Source organism: Daphnia pulicaria, chromosome 4 (genome assembly GCF_021234035.1).
Source record: "Daphnia pulicaria isolate SC F1-1A chromosome 4, SC_F0-13Bv2, whole genome shotgun sequence".
NCBI lineage: Eukaryota > Metazoa > Arthropoda > Branchiopoda > Diplostraca > Daphniidae > Daphnia > Daphnia pulicaria.
This window is the reverse complement of record NC_060916.1, coordinates 27105-42427: the sequence shown is the minus strand read 5'-3', so window position 1 is coordinate 42427 and position 15323 is coordinate 27105. Positions and strand designations below refer to the sequence as shown.

General features: G+C 39.4%; 5 protein-coding genes across 5 annotated transcripts; 1 reads left to right on the top strand and 4 right to left on the bottom strand.

The window, feature by feature from the left end:
* The first annotated feature begins 817 nt into the window (after positions 1-817).
* LOC124336068 (vascular endothelial growth factor receptor 1-like) lies at positions 818-4930 on the top strand. The gene is made up of 15 exons (XM_046789695.1): positions 818-1526; positions 1596-1749; positions 1818-1990; positions 2053-2206; positions 2277-2465; positions 2542-2718; positions 2779-2855; positions 2920-3186; positions 3244-3385; positions 3450-3677; positions 3740-3931; positions 3992-4152; positions 4217-4336; positions 4397-4529; positions 4593-4930. The coding sequence occupies exons 1-15, from the start codon at positions 1284-1286 to the stop codon at positions 4910-4912; spliced, it is 2730 nt and encodes a 909-aa protein (XP_046645651.1). The 5' UTR covers positions 818-1283; the 3' UTR covers positions 4913-4930.
* Positions 4931-6195: 1265 nt separating this feature from the next.
* Positions 6196-9786, bottom strand: LOC124336652 (Fanconi anemia group J protein homolog). The gene is made up of 8 exons (XM_046790441.1): positions 9632-9786; positions 8966-9116; positions 8628-8894; positions 7873-8342; positions 7530-7812; positions 7244-7470; positions 6892-7182; positions 6196-6830 (listed from the first exon to the last, which is right to left on the bottom strand). The coding sequence occupies exons 2-8, from the start codon at positions 9002-9004 to the stop codon at positions 6449-6451; spliced, it is 1959 nt and encodes a 652-aa protein (XP_046646397.1). The 5' UTR covers positions 9005-9116; positions 9632-9786; the 3' UTR covers positions 6196-6448.
* Positions 9787-10569: 783 nt separating this feature from the next.
* On the bottom strand, positions 10570-11444 carry LOC124336537 (ATP synthase subunit g, mitochondrial-like). The gene is made up of 3 exons (XM_046790387.1): positions 11284-11444; positions 10813-10973; positions 10570-10746 (listed from the first exon to the last, which is right to left on the bottom strand). The coding sequence occupies exons 1-3, from the start codon at positions 11333-11335 to the stop codon at positions 10648-10650; spliced, it is 312 nt and encodes a 103-aa protein (XP_046646343.1). The 5' UTR covers positions 11336-11444; the 3' UTR covers positions 10570-10647.
* A 532-nt stretch (positions 11445-11976) lies between these two features.
* Positions 11977-13802, bottom strand: LOC124336268 (thyroid hormone receptor beta-like). The gene is made up of 6 exons (XM_046790006.1): positions 13678-13802; positions 13371-13566; positions 12958-13308; positions 12775-12897; positions 12470-12724; positions 11977-12410 (listed from the first exon to the last, which is right to left on the bottom strand). Exons 1-6 carry the CDS (start codon positions 13695-13697, stop codon positions 12150-12152), a joined length of 1206 nt encoding a protein of 401 aa, XP_046645962.1. The 5' UTR covers positions 13698-13802; the 3' UTR covers positions 11977-12149.
* Positions 13803-14149: 347 nt separating this feature from the next.
* On the bottom strand, positions 14150-15129 carry LOC124336430. Its single transcript, XM_046790238.1, has 3 exons — positions 14996-15129; positions 14449-14925; positions 14150-14392 (listed from the first exon to the last, which is right to left on the bottom strand). Exons 1-3 carry the CDS (start codon positions 15116-15118, stop codon positions 14276-14278), a joined length of 717 nt encoding a protein of 238 aa, XP_046646194.1. The 5' UTR covers positions 15119-15129; the 3' UTR covers positions 14150-14275.
* Positions 15130-15323: the final 194 nt, after the last annotated feature.

Genomic DNA, 15323 nt, shown 5'->3' with positions numbered 1-15323 from the left:
GAACAATTCACCGTCAATTGAGCCAGTAGCCGATAAATATTTTATACACGCCGTCCAGTTTTTCATTATACAACGACAAACACAACATGTAAGCCTTTGGAATCAACTAAGCCAAACATTTTCATGGGCTTTTGTAAAAAACAAATAAGGTAAAAAGCTTTGGCTTTGCCTCGAATGGATTCGGCCGGGCTGTTGTGTGTAATAACGATCCTTTCTCACGAGAACGGCGGCCCAATCGATATCGGCCGACGAACAACATTAACAGGACCTCCTCCTGTCTTGGCTCTCTACTGTTATTGACAACTATAAGAAATTTGCTAATAAGGAACTTTCGTTTAGCCAAAAAGAAAGAAAAGTGACAAGTAACAGGAGCGGTTTTGCCACCCACGACAATGAAAATGAAGTGACCAGAACATAACTATTGCAATAACAAGGACCGGTGTACATAGTGGCAGTAGGGGAAACTGCCCAGCTATAGCCGGGGCGATTCAATTTGCTGTTATATTGCAAATGTCAGATTAGATCAAATATCCGCCAATTCGGCCCGGAAATATGGCCAGACAAAGGAAACATATGGCGTGTCGTTTCCCCCCCCCCCCCCCGGTATACCAAGAAGTCAATGAACCTGTAAATCTAACAAGTACATATACACACACTCTTGTTGCCCTCACACGCCCCTTTCCGCGCCTGTCTGTGCTGGCGCTATTATACAGCCAAACTCCCGACAAACAGTTGCCACACTTGCCATTGGCTCTCCACTTCTCGGATAGAGCTGGGAATCTGCGAACGTTTCCCATCTACAGTGAGCGAATTTGTCGTGACGTGAAAAAAAGTTTTTTTTTAATCAATCCCGAAGAAAGGAAAGAAGCGATTCGTTATTTCTTTATGGGTTTAGAAAATTGGATAAGAAAAAGTTATTTATGACCATCGATTGATTTGATTCAGAAACTATCGTTGTGCTATTACGACAATCGCGCGATCACAGATATTTTAGCTTTAACAAAACGATAGAGAAGAGAACTGCTGGGCGGTTTAGCTGGAAAAAAATTGGTGGATGCGCGCACATCCCCCAATTGTGTTACATTGGAAAAGGTCCAGCAACTACACATTTCAGTTAAGAGAGCCTTTGTGATAGTTGGGACTTTTATCGATTCAGACATGCCCGTTTCGGCTGTCCATCGTTGCGGATTCAACAGCAATCGCGGCGTGTAGAGATCGGAACAATCAAAAGTGCCGAGCGCGTGAAAAATCGTGAAATCAAAAGGACGAATTTTTCGAGTGAAATGGCGTTGGCCAATTTTGGAATGCCAATCATTTCAAAGAGATCGGTGCTTGTACTCTTCTACATTTTACTCGTGACTGATCAAAGTGCCAATCAACGGATACAAATGATTCCCGATGGCGACGAGCAAGTGATCGACGTCAATTCAACGCTCACGCTGACTTGCATCTCCCAATTGGACGATCACGACAAATCCTACAATATTTCCTGGATCCTGCCGGAATACCTGGACAAATTCCCAAAAGTACTAACAATAATTATCTCTAATTATTATCTGTATAATCATCTCAACGGCTCTTTTTTAATTTTTAAGAAAAGTGATGCTGCTAGACGCCTTCAATTCACGTTCGGCGACAACGAAACGCATTTGATAACGACGATGACTCTAATCGAAACGACAATCAAAGATTCGGGCGAATTCGGCTGTGCTGGACGAGTAAACGTCAGCCAATACGTCTACGTTTACAGTTGAATTCAATTATAATTCATTATTAAATTATTGAAATGTTTAAACCAGTAATTGGTGATTTGACAGGTGAAGAAATTTACGTCTACATGGATCACAAAGATAACGTCAAGGATTTCTACAGTTCCAAACAAGGCGAAGTCCTTCACATTCCTTGTAAGCGGACCCACCCCAATGTTAACGTCTCTTTGAATATTGTCCGGCAATGGGCCAGCAAAGAATGGGCCGAGGACAATTCAAAGGTAAAAAGTTTAAAAAACAAGAAATTATTAAAAGCGAAAATTATATGTGAAATGTCAAACAGGATTTGTTGTCGGATCCGGATTCCAGCTGGTCATTCAGTAGGGAATACGGACTGACGTTAAGCGACCCAAAGATAAGCGATTCCGGCTATTACCAATGTGTAGGCACGGTAAACGATGTGCCAAATCACGAAAATTTCCGAATCATTGTCAAGGGTAAAAATGAATAGATTTTTCATCCAGGCCACGGATTGAGTTGGATTAACCCGGAATTTTTTTGCACAAGGGATGGAATTGTCTCGAGTCGGGGATCTGGAAGATCCATTAGAAGGAACTAATGTTACTTTAATCTGCCTCATCCATACCGACGGAGAAAATCAATTACGGAGCGGATTTCCCTCGCCGCCAGAGTGGTACTATCGGACGAACGATACGGGAGAAATGCAAATGGTTAATAAAAGTAACCCACCCGAAGGTTTGACAGTTTCCCAGAAAGTTCTAATATCAGAAGCTATTCATTTTGAACGTAATAAAAAACCCAATAAAATCAGGCATTCACATGAAGAAGGAATATGAAATAAGGCTATTACGTCATCTCCATGGCTTTTATGAAAGTCGACTTGATCTGATCAACCTCAACATTTCAGATACGTACACCAACTTTGAATGCAAATCAAAAGTCCACAGCAGACAATTAATGACTAAAACGATTGCTTTTGCCATCAGAGGTAGGAATAAATTCAGCGATAAAAGCGCAGATAGTTAAAATAATCTTTGATTACATCCAGTCGAGTTGGAGGAGGCCAGACCCAAAAATTTAACTTGCATCAAATCATCCAAAGAAATTGATTTCCGATGGCTAAAAGTAAGCGAAATATAGAATCACCCCCCAACAAATTCGATTATTCTGACGGCATTGTCATTTTCAGGACGGAGAAGAATATTTCGGTAAAGTCTACCAGAATAATGAAAAATCCGAATTGACGCTCGAAGGAATCCCGGATGAAACTGGCGCCTATGCCTGTCAATGGAACAACAGCGATGGAGAGCCGAGGTATCGCAATTTCACCGTCATCTTCACCGAAGGCCACTCGGAAATGGAAACAGTTCACACGACAATCACCGCGTTTGCAATCACTCTGGCGGTGCTACTCGTTCTGGGGGTTGGTGTCAGCATCAAACTTTACTTTGATTTGGTAAGTGGTACAAATTCAGGTAAATTGGTAGCCAACTGATCGAGATATTTGCGACAGAAAAAACAAGTTTTCCCGGGTGCCAGGAAGTTGCTCGATGGCAATTTGAAAGAACTCAATCCGCAATTATCAATTGAAGAGCAAACTGAATTGATACCCTACGACAAGGGATGGGAGTTCCCCAGGTGTCGCCTTACGCTCGGTAAGTAGTAATGATTAGCTTTCTAGGAGGATTAATGTTTCAAATGGGATGGTTAATATTTTAGGGGTGACACTGGGATCGGGTTGTTTTGGACGAGTCGTCAAAGCTGAAGCTGTTGGGATCAAAGGCAGCAACGAAACTGTCAAAACGGTGGCCGTCAAAATGGTTCGATCGCAAACAAATGTCGCCGCAATGGAATCCCTCGTTGGTGAACTGAAAATTCTTATTCACTTGGGATCGCATTTAAATGTTGTCAATTTACTGGGAGCCTGCACCAAAAGAATTACCAAAGGTAAACTCCTCAAATTTTACTTGCCCAACAAGAAGCGACATAAAGTTAAATGTCCTTTACAGGTGAACTTTTGATAATCGTCGAGTACTGTCGATACGGAAATCTACAAACGTACTTGTCCAAACATCGAGACAGTTTTATTAGTCTGTTGGACGATTTCGGCAACATGAAAACAGACAGTGAAATAGAAGAGTTAAAAGCGTCAATTTTGCCTGAAATCCCTTCGTCTGATCGAAATTCTATCGCATTGTCAGGTAAAAGCTATTTTTAAATTAATTCGCTTCAATTGCCAACGATTTTTAAAACAATTCCAGGTCGCTCATCGATATGTTCGGGTCATTTTCAATCGCCGGAATGGTGGCATAACAATCAGCAACGACCTGATGGCACTCTAAATAAAATCATTTCCACCCGCGATTTAATCTCGTGGTCGTTCCAGGTAGCACGAGGAATGGATTATTTGTCAAGCAAAAAAGTAAGGGCCCCTGTCGCCTAACCCCATGAGAATCCAACCATTCAAATTGATTTAACGTTTATAGGTTCTTCATGGAGATTTAGCCGCTCGCAATGTTCTGCTGGCAGACGATGGGGTGGTCAAAGTGGCGGATTTTGGCATGGCAAAGAAAATGTACTACGAGAGCAACTACGAGAGAAAAGAAGTATCAATACTACTCATCTGCTCAAGAGAAAATCTCATTTAATCACAATTTTAATTATAGCAAGGATTGATGCCAGTCAAGTGGATGGCCATTGAATCGCTGACAACTCGAATCTTTTCAAGTCAATCCGACGTCTGGTCGTACGGAGTTTTACTGTGGGAACTCTTCACTCTGGGTGAAGTTCCGTATCCAGGTGACGAAAACAAATTTAACTCGAAAGAATTTCAAGAGACGTAAGGAATACCTTTCTTTTTAGGAATGGATAACGGCCATTTACTCGTCAAAGAAATTAAAAGTGGTTATCGAATGGAGAAGCCAGAAAATGCGCCAAATTTTTTCGGGGTAATTATGGCAAATTGTTGGAAAACAGAGGCGAATCAAAGACCCACATTCCAGCAATTGGAAGCGATGATCAATGGCCACATGGAATCGTCTGTCAGCTGTCACTATTTGAATTTGACTATCCCATATGGAACATTCCAAGAAGACGATACTTGCGAAATTCCAGGCGAACTTTTCGTACTCACAGATGAGTTGACAGATACAACAGATTCCAAACCGACAGAAAAAGTTTAAACAAAGAAGCAGAAACGATCGATAACTGCGTAGCAGATCGTTCAAAGTATGCAAGATTCCACTCGTTTTCACATAATCAAATGTTTTACCATTTTACTTTTCATTAAAAATCTATTCGTTTCTCATTTCTATCAAAACCCATACAGTGTATTTCCTCGTTAAGTTGTGAATTTGGTACCTGCATGCAAAAATGCGTCACTACACCAACGCGGGATTCCGCGAGTATATTCCCTATTTCATTTCTGCACAATCACTTCGATTTATCGACTTCGTCTAGTCAAGAAAATAAATGTGTTGTTGGGACAATGCGACTCATAAACCCCCAAAACGCGAACAGTTTACTATTGTGTGTCGTTGTTTCTTGTCTAGAACATAATAGAATATAGAAATATGGCCCTACCTTGATTGGATTGCTGTGTGTGTTGCTGCCATTGTTGAATAGATACAGCATTGACGACTGATGATTCCCTTCAGCACTGTGGCAACCTTTTTCTATTTGTCTCCCACGGTCTCCCAGTGATATGATTAATACCTACAAAGATTTGACATTCATTAGCATATTTCTGTCTGACAAGTAGGTCTATAATGTAAGTAATCAGGTTGAGATTGGGTGGCCAATTGGCTGGTCATTGCCTTGCATCCCCTAATCATTGTTATCAAATTCACTAATTAATTTTTAGGCACACCGTTACTATTTACAAACTTTAACCATAGACTACGTAGTACCTTGAAGTCTGTGCTTTATTAACAAGAAAGCATATTAATAGTCATATCATATGATGCTTTTACAACTGTACGAAAGGCAATCGACCGAAAACAGCAATTAGTTCGTTCAGTTCAAATACCCCCTACAAACAAATCAGGGGATATTGTGTTCAGGGATATTGTGTTATCCAAGTAATCAAAAATTCATCAAAACATAATTAAATGAATAAAAATAACGAACCTATCACAAGAAACTCGAATACGTGAGCTCGAGACCACAGCACACATGGTCCCAAGTCACCAAACACCAGCAGCAGAAACACAGCGCCAATTAACGTGAGCAATCCGTCTGCTAACCTAACATCATTAAAGATTGCTGCACGTGCACGTGCACGATTTCCAAAAAACGTACTGACAAGTTCTACGTGTACAGACACAGACTCTCTGCTCATTTTTCTCAGAAAATTATAACAACATGTTAATAATCAATGTTTCTATATTTAAATAACAAAGAAACTCTAGGACTAGTAGATGTCCAAGGATACTGTTTAGTGTTTAACTTGTCACGAAAATGTATTCATTATTAGAAAAAAAATGCCAAATTTCAACGTGAGATCAAAAGTTATTACATTAATCATCAAATTGCCCTTGAAAAATGAAAACGTAAATAACTTGAAAAAATATGATCACATAAATCAAAGTTTCAATTAATTCATAACAAATTGGAAGAGGACGGAATATTAGAGTTAACAGGAGAAGGTTGCATATTAATTTCATCTTGATTGAATGCTGAATCACAAGTTATTAATGATACCTTTGCACTGCGTTGACCTAAGAAGATCGAGTGGTGGAATTGTCTTCCAGTAACTCCGGAATCGTGCTGGATGAGGCATTCTTTGGTTTGACGGAAGGCGGTGAACTGGCAATAGACATATCCCCGATCGAAAGGAGAGCTTCTCGTGGAGACTGAAGCAGTGTCTGTTGTTGAACGGCGAGTAACGCAGCTGCGTCTTCTTTCACTAACTCTTTCGTGAATTCGCTAAGATAATGTAACACGGGAGCAAAATAATCATAATGGCGGATGGAAGACCGAGCCCATTTAGACAGCTGATTCACATAGCGCGGTGTTTTAGCGAAACGATCATCCACAAGTAGAATAGCTCCCCAATCGCCTTTGTGTCTTATGCAACGTCCTAGCGCTTGATTTAACGCCCTTTAATAGATAAATTTAAATGAGTTAATCAGAGGGATTTCAAATGGACAAGGAAACTTACCAGAAAGCTTGTATCTCATACCATTTCGATCCACTGAGTAGTGAAGAACAAGTCGACTTTTTATCATTGTACTTGCGTTTAAGTTCAACTTGCTTATCTTTCAAGTACGGAAATGGAATCCCGACACAAACAACAGCTCTGGCGTTGTTGTCAGTGAAGTCCAGTCCTTCACTAACTTTGCCTCGACAGACAGCCAACATTAAAGCGCCACTGGGGGTCTGATATTTCATTTTGCTGGGACATTCATCCGCCATTTCTTCACCGGAAGTGTTCACAGAGGAATTTAGTGCCCTATGAAATTCAGAAAACATTGATCAATCAGTGAGAAAATAATAACTGTAAGACTGTATACCTTTGGCTATCTTCGATGGCCGAATAAAAATCCTTGAGGGTCTCTTCGAATGCGCTGGAATTCCGTGACTCACACACAAGAGTTTTGATGGCAGAAAGGTGTTGCCACAGACCCGTGTCTTGCCACCGAGCAACAAGCTTTTCCAGTAGGCTGTAGGATGGCAGGAAACACAAAACTCCGTGTGGAATGGTTTGGCATACGGATAACATCAACCGTCCCAATTCGTCCTTGGAAAATAAGAGTTATTTGTTTATTTCCACAGTTGTTATGAGAAAATATTTATTACCTGGTATTCAAAGGTACTAGTTGTCTTGTAGCTGCCGTTTAATTTAGTGCTCCTGGGTCCTTGACTGATAGAAGCTATCCAAACGCGATTCGCCGGAATAACGTGACTGGCTTCCAGGGTGATCATGAAATCTATGCCCAATTCACTCGCATATGAATCCAAAGGCGACAGCGTTCCTGAAGTGACTATGATGGATCGCGTTGTTTGGCGGATTTGCTTCAAGACAATCGCTTGATTGAGACACCACAATTTCAGGACGTGGGTCCACCGAGATGGGCTACTACTGAAGATGTTTAGAGAACTTGGGTCGAATGATGACGAATGATGACGAAATTGCTAGTACCTGTTTGACGATTGGGAGTTCATGTTGCCTTTTTGACTACGTGCAACTGCGACCTGGTAGTCGTCCAAATGGGTTTTTTCGTCACCCAACATTAAATTAACAATCGTAAGGAAATCTTCTAGAGTGGCTCGAGTGGTGGCCAATAAATGCAACCTTGGGTCAACTAATTTTGAATCAATTTCAGGTTCTTCTTCCCCTTCTTCAATCTTGATTGGACTCGTCGTTAATGATGATCGACCACCATTTTGTTCGTTAAAGATGACTTCAACCACAAAACTTAGTTCAGCCAGGATATTTGGTCCATATTCGTCAAGAACAAGTTTGTCCAAGAATTCTTTGCCTGTCATGATGGCCTTATCGTCGCTGCTGCTTTTAGGGGCCATACCGTCCATCAAATTCATCATGTAAGATGAAAACTGAGCCAGTTTGGAGATCTGTTTCAATCTGTCTTTTACTCGTACCTGTAGAACCTAGACAAAAAAAAGGTATTCGAAAATATATTACATTAAAAGATAAAACAAAAATGTATAGTTCTTGTGGCACAGCGGTACAGGGCGCTATGTGTCACGCAGAAGGTTCGAAGTTCGAGCCTCCTTAACGTGCGATCTGTTAAAGCAGTGATGTGAAAGCATTAAATGAAGTGCTATGCTTACACCAAAAAATATAAACCAACTGTACGAACCACTGAGCTTGAGTCAGATCGACGATGACATTTTACACGAATCGACAATATTTTAAATTCAAACATGTGTTACCTTTTCACAGTCGTTGAGGGCCAATCGAAAGTCTTCCTGAGAAAAAGCGCCGCTGGCAGCTGCACGAGCCGAATCTTCAATATTATGAGCCTCGTCGAGAATAATTATATTGCCGTTGATCGGAATATGCATCCTCTTGCGCACCGCAGGATCGATCAGATAATTATATGGCACGAATACTATTTCCGCTTGCTCCATTAGATCCCTCGAAGCGTAATAGGGGCAACGCTGTAGTTTTCGGCCTAAACCAAGAAGATCTTCGATATCCTAAATAAATATTTATCTTGTAAAGGAAGAAACTTAGCAAATAATGGTTAAAAGGGAATGGTTTTATGTACCCAGCCGTTGTCGTAACCATAGACGTATTTACTTAGCATTTCAATTCCTCGGTCTCACTCGAACTCACCGAGTTTTGCAGTACATGGTGCGGCGGAATTCTTTCACCACTTGGTTAATTTGTTTATGAGTTAGTTTTATGACAGTAGCCATCTACTTGAAGAAGAAAAAAACACATTTAAATACTGTTGAAGCGAAAAGATATGCATGATAATAGTTAATGCATATGGGTATTTCTTTTTGTTGATGTTTTTTTTAACTTTCTGGTATTGATGTTCAACGAGATGCAGGAAACTTTTATCCCTTTAATTACTTTAGTTCCAGATTAAGTTATAAGTTAATATAAAAAGCATTTAAAGTAAGGTAGTAAAAAAATTTTAATTTGATTTGGCTTCATGAAAATCAGGAATCATTGGGTTTCGATAAATCAGTTACCTATACCAGCTACCAGGCTGGGCTTCAAATTCTACAATATGATTTCAATATTTCATAATTTAACTAATGTTTTACATTCTATTTCAAAATTGCCTGGTATTAGTTGAGGTCACAAAATGTGTTGAAGAAAAAAGTTAATCAGAACTGTCAGTCGAGAAAGCGTAGCAGCCATGAAGCTAATGTAAATCACATAACATGTAGCAATTTACTGTTTTTTTTTAAGAATGACGTACCTTCTCAAGCTGTTTGAAATACTAACTAAATATATAAATAAACAAGACTGCTTTAATGAAATTGAAATGTTGGAACATGTTCAAACCATGGTTCACAACGACGACGAAAAAACAAAAGTACCGGCAAAAACAACACAAAACCTCGTCTGCTACAGAAGTGCGTTCGGAAACATTTGAAATTTTGCTTTTTCTTATGAAAAATTCTAAATTTCTAACGAATCAATCGAACGAATGTCGAATGCACCTTAAATTCAAGACCTCTTCAAAAGTGTTATAAAACTCTTTTCCAGCGCTAAAAAGTGAAAATAAAGAATTCCCGTGTAAAGAAACTGCTGAAAAAATGCAAATGACTGAATTAGTAAATAATAATAAATTAATAAATCGTTTCGCCTTTGCCCGTTTCATAAACCCGTATAAAAATGCAAACAAACATATTTCTCCGATTTCCGCTTCCCGAATCGGCGAATGGTAATCAGGTATAAATGCAGTGCACAAATAAGATAATCGGAAGTTAAAATCAAGAGTACGTTTTTGCGGTTATTCACGTTGTAGCAAATAATACAAGATTTCACATTTTATCCCAACATCAAACCAAAACAAAGCTCTGGATATTTTAACAAACTATATACTTTGACATAAAGTATGTCTAATCCAGAGTTGCAATCATTAAGTTGAAGTTGAAATTTAAAAACCTACAGGTTATAAGCCTATGACATCGCAAAATTCAGAAGAACTTTCTCTTATTCTTTTCCCAACAGCTTTTACCTAATGTTTTTGAATCGCTTCAGTTGCCTTTACCAAGCTCTTAGGAGATTGTCTATAATGTGCGTTAAAATAGTTCGAAAGGAGCTAGAGAATCAGCACCATGACTATATAGATAGTACACACCTAAAGCAGTATTGCAATAATCAATTAACATTTATAAACACAGAATGGTGTTGGTGTTAAATTCTTTATTGGTGTTTGCTTACTGCAACTTATCTACAAACAAAATCTGCATTGAAGTGAGCTCATGTTTAAACTTGGTATCCCACAATGCTTCCTTTGCCAATGCACTCGCCAACGAAGAACCAGAAAGCAATTTCTGCGGTGATCAATGTGTTTAACCAAGCTTCCTACAGGCGGGAAGAAAATTAATATTAGGTAACTTCTTTTATAAGTAATATAACTTGTATTAATACCTTCACTGGGACCTCCTTCCATTTACCAGTCCTGGCAGACTTAACAAGGCTGTTAAGTCCTTGTGTGATTTTAGGAATATCGGCAGGGGAAGGAGGAGTCAACTCAACACGAGCATAATGCCAGAAGGTGTTCAATTTGGGAGTTGAATAATCAACAACACCTGTAAGTTTAATGTAAGAAATTAATTAGTTTATACACAAGTACATACAAAAGACATGTATACATTACAGATTTGGAGATAATAATCTAGTTCGAATTTACACTACTCATCATCGTAGAGTCATTCGAAAGACATAATGTTTTCCAGTAATATACCTTCTTAATTGTGACCATGGCTAAAATACATACATTCATGCAACCCAAATCAGGTTTTCTGAGTGCTATCACAGGTGAAACTATGAGCCCATTCATAACCAAACATTGCCATAGCATCCTTAATCTACCAAGACTACGGGAAGTTAAATAGATACCTTTGATCAATCCTGGAGCTTTAGCGGCCAAACCAGTCAGAGCCTTTGCCATTTTTATTTAGTAAAAGTTGTTGAAATCTGCACCGGTTCACAAGAGAATTCCCAAAATGGACGCAAGCGAAACTCTAGTGGCAGGAAAAGGAACTACGACATGGAATCAGCTGAGTCGGAAATAGTTCTAAACAGCATCCTTATTATTTAATGTAAATTTGTAATATTCTATGGAATTAAACTTTCAGCGTTTTACACTTTAATTAAATGTATGAGAGCTAAAACTGAATCATTTTAAGTTTGTTGAACATTTCATTTATGCTTTTATTGCCGTATTACCTGCCACCTAGCGCTGATTAGATGAACATAGAAAACACTAAGAGGCGGTTCATTCAAATCTTAAAAGGTACGCTACGTTTCCTTTCGCAACGATTCTGAAAATCATTACCAATTGTTACAGCAGGTTGAATGGTCTAATAGACAGGTTGAATAAATAATCCAAATCTAACATCTGGTTCAGAATCTTTAAACTGTTTTTCATTCAGGCTTTGCCATCTTTCATGCCGGTCTGTTACAGCAGTCAACATCCCTGACAAAATTTTCCCACGTTTTACGATAAGTAATCGATCTGCCTTACCCTGAACTGTTTATTTTAAGTTTTATACTTTTGCTACAGCGCAGATGTTAATTAAGATAGTTGCGTTTAATCGGACATAATTTGTATATTTCGTTACGAAACATCGATATAGTTACTGAAACGGTCTGTACTTCATTTGATAATGTAAACTAATTGAAAAAAAGGATGGCTTGAAAAAGAAAACTGAATTACTACGCTTAAGTAATATAAGAATAGTTTTTAAGGAGAACAAAAGTATTCATTCGTCTTCCTCGAAAAGGTGCATGAAAGAAATGGGTAGCGTGGCAACGTGTTCAATAAATAAATAAATAGCCAATCGATCCGGGAGAGTATAAACAGAAATTCCTCGCAAAGGTGGACAACGTGTCATCAGCGTTTTCAGCCACCGCAGTTCGTCCGAAGCGTGAGCTCCATTCTTGGCGTACGACATGGACACGTTCATAATTGATTCCTGGAACACCTCTACACCTTCTGGTTCTTTCAAATCAGGTCTAGATGACTAGATGTTAAATTAAATGAATTAGTGACACCAACAATTAATTATGAATTAAATAATACTTGAAGAATCCACGTAGCCATCACAGTGGCGGCCTCGGCTTCGTCCAATTTCAAATCAGCTACGCGTTGAGCGTAGTTAAAAAGTGGCGACAACATTCCCAGCTCCGGTCGAGCTAAAATATCCGCTCGAGTCAGAAAACGATCACCTCGCAAATGGAATCCTTGACGTTCAACATCAAATCTCAGTGCTACTCTCAGACAGAGAACCTCCATACACGATCCTCCTAATAGACAAATCTGGTCGTCTGTAGAGAACTGAAATTTAAATTAAGACGTGTTCTTTTATAATATAAATGGGTTCTTACAGTGTTAAACCCAGGAAGGGCTTTAGCAAACGTGATGACTTTGGTAATAGTTGGCGTTAAAAAGTCACCAATCTGAAGAACTCCCATAGAATTGGTGTCGTCTACGTGAAGCAGGGAATTACTCTGTAAATTTTAAAACAACTTTAATTTAAGCAGTAGGAAAACATGGTAAAAACTCGTTACCCGACTGGGACCAACTCTAGTGAAAGTCTCCCGATAAGCACGAACGATTGGACCAAGTAGCTCGTTCACGGGATTGCGCTGGATCACCTGTTGGGGGAAACGTCTCTTGACGACGGTCGTTTTTGAAATTGGCGTGATATTGCTTTCCCTCACGACATATTTCGATGGGTTGTCGGTAGGCGTGGGTGGTGGTACGCTGCCTTGTGATGCGTTTGGAACCATTCCGACAGCTAGGCATTTTTCGTAACGACATTTCTGGCAATGGTTCCGGGAGTATTTCTCCATGACACAGTTATTATTCCTCTCACACGTGTAGGTTGAATACTTTGAGATACTACGCCGGAAGAAACCCTGTTACACAATTAAAACAATTAAGAGTTGATGAAGAAAATGAATTGAGTGTTATCATTTACCTTGCAGCCATCACAAGTCCAGCATTTGTAATGGAATCCTGAAGCGTAATCACCGCAAACGCTGCAGATTTTTATAGTCTTGTCCTTGACGGAAGTTGTATGGTCTTTTCTTGGTTCTTCCATTCGTTCCTTACAAATTAATGAGTCATCGACTTCCAATTTTTCGGCCAGATCTCGTATAATGGAATCGAACACTCTATATCACACAAAAACAATGATTTATCGGAATCATTAAATGGAGAACGGTTTGGACATTAAATTTCACACACTTAACACGTGGCGACCAACAAGTAAAGAATTTACTTACGGAAAAGTCCTGGAAACCATTTTTTTCCTTAACAATTCTTGTACGAAATAACCAAACAACTCGGGACACTGATAGTCGAGCTGTGATCACAAGCTTCGATCGAAGTAAACTGAAAAGATATTGACATACTGAGAAGAACTCGCCGCAGTGGCGCTGATTTCCCCCATCAGCCATGCCTCCAGCGATACGTTGCAAAACAAAATTATGGTAATGAACGAGAAAACAAATAACGCCCAATGTTTTTGGTTTTCCCGTGTCCTTGATGGAGACGATGACAAATTTTTGTTGGAGAAAATCTGAAAATGTATTTAACTTCACTAAAATTATGACGCCAGCCAAGACCTTAAGTTACAGATTCCCGATTTAATTATTTTAACTTTAGAAGAAAATTCAAACATTAAATTAAATTAAATGAAGATACCACACGCATTAACCTACACAATAAATGAACAGATTGGAATTACTCCCGTAATTAAAATAATCGCGATTTTTATTGTACCAGATATTTACAGAAAGTATTGTCAATGATGTCATTTGGACGAAAATTAAAATGAGGTCAGATTATAATTAGGATTAAAATTGCACGCGATCAATTCGTTCAAGCATTTGTCACTTCACTAGGCACCACAGATCCTTCGGCAATCATAGCTTTATCAACTTCAGTTGGGTAATAATGTGCAGGTGCAACAGCATCTCCATTACCATACATCAAAGCCTAACAATAAACAATAGTCAATAATCCATCTGAAATTTCCTTAGTTAAAATTTTACCTGAGAAGGAGCAACACCAAACTGCACGTACTGAGGTTCTCCAGCTCCATATCCGGCCGGATAAACTGCATACTGGGGCACACTGGCATCAGCAGCAATCGGAGCGGAAGCAACCGGAGCAGCCGGAGCGTACATGGCGTAAGAGGCAGGTGGAGGTGCCATGTACATCGCAGCAACAGAAGAATAATCGACCACTTGCTGCTGCTGTTGTTGTCGTCCATCAGTTTCGGACATTGTCATCACAGCTGGAGAAATGGGCAACAGACGATCGGCAACAGCTGAAGTCGTGTCGTCAGACGCGTACATCGGAACGTAAACCATCTTGGCCACCAGGATCACTTTTCGCCCGGTATTCGGTGTTGCCTGGGCCGCCAACTTTGAGCCTTTGTGTGATTTGGTAGTTTTGTCGAGACCCAGGAACCAGGCGTTTGTGACGACGACCAACAAGCTCAACAATGTCAAGTTAACAATTGCAGACTAGGCATATCAAAATCAAACAATTAGACATACAATTGATGACTTAATTATTTATTCTAAAATACTTTACCTTCATGTTGACTGAGAGTAGAAGAGTTGAGCTGTTCTGTGTTGGAGAAGAAGATGAAATCTGCGTATTGATTGTCAAGTTCACCGGGTTTATATACCCACTGTCACACCCATAAATCACCATTAGCTATCCACCTTAATTACTTTATCAAGGTTAAAGACTGTCTGGGTTTTTTTCTCAAAGAGGGTAGGGGGAATATTACCGCCCCTCGGAATCAACTGCATTTAGATTAACTTTAAATACATTTAAAAAATGGCGCGAACATTTGAATGCTCTGAAAAATTCAAATTATGACGTAGATTCATTCGTCGTAATCAGGGTTATGGTT

Excerpts from the sequence above, each read along its gene's own strand:
- LOC124336068 (XM_046789695.1), top strand. The coding sequence starts at position 1,284 with ATGGCGTTGGCCAATTTTGGAATGCCAATCATTTCAAAGAGATCGGTG. Across the intron at positions 2,466-2,541 it reads TAAAAGTAACCCACCCGAAG|GCATTCACATGAAGAAGGAA; the intron begins GTTTGACAGTTT and ends CAATAAAATCAG. Across the intron at positions 3,386-3,449 it reads CAGGTGTCGCCTTACGCTCG|GGGTGACACTGGGATCGGGT; the intron begins GTAAGTAGTAAT and ends TTAATATTTTAG.
- LOC124336652 (XM_046790441.1), bottom strand. The coding sequence starts at position 9,004 with ATGCTAAGTAAATACGTCTATGGTTACGACAACGGCTGG. Across the intron at positions 8,343-8,627 it reads CCCTCAACGACTGTGAAAAG|GTTCTACAGGTACGAGTAAA; the intron begins GTAACACATGTT and ends TTTTTTGTCTAG. Across the intron at positions 7,183-7,243 it reads GCCATCGAAGATAGCCAAAG|GGCACTAAATTCCTCTGTGA; the intron begins GTATACAGTCTT and ends TGAATTTCATAG.
- LOC124336537 (XM_046790387.1), bottom strand. The coding sequence starts at position 11,335 with ATGGCAAAGGCTCTGACTGGTTTGGCCGCTAAAGCTCCAGGATTGATC. Across the intron at positions 10,974-11,283 it reads AGCTCCAGGATTGATCAAAG|GTGTTGTTGATTATTCAACT; the intron begins GTATCTATTTAA and ends TTAAACTTACAG. Across the intron at positions 10,747-10,812 it reads GGAAGGAGGTCCCAGTGAAG|GAAGCTTGGTTAAACACATT; the intron begins GTATTAATACAA and ends TCCCGCCTGTAG.
- LOC124336268 (XM_046790006.1), bottom strand. The coding sequence starts at position 13,697 with ATGGTTTCCAGGACTTTTCC. Across the intron at positions 13,567-13,677 it reads ATGGTTTCCAGGACTTTTCC|AGTGTTCGATTCCATTATAC; the intron begins GTAAGTAAATTC and ends TGTGTGATATAG. Across the intron at positions 12,898-12,957 it reads CTAGAGTTGGTCCCAGTCGG|AGTAATTCCCTGCTTCACGT; the intron begins GTAACGAGTTTT and ends TAAAATTTACAG.
- LOC124336430 (XM_046790238.1), bottom strand. The coding sequence starts at position 15,118 with ATGGTGATTTATGGGTGTGACAGTGGGTATATAAACCCGGTGAACTTG. Across the intron at positions 14,926-14,995 it reads TACTCTCAGTCAACATGAAG|TCTGCAATTGTTAACTTGAC; the intron begins GTAAAGTATTTT and ends TGATATGCCTAG. Across the intron at positions 14,393-14,448 it reads TTGGTGTTGCTCCTTCTCAG|GCTTTGATGTATGGTAATGG; the intron begins GTAAAATTTTAA and ends GTTTATTGTTAG.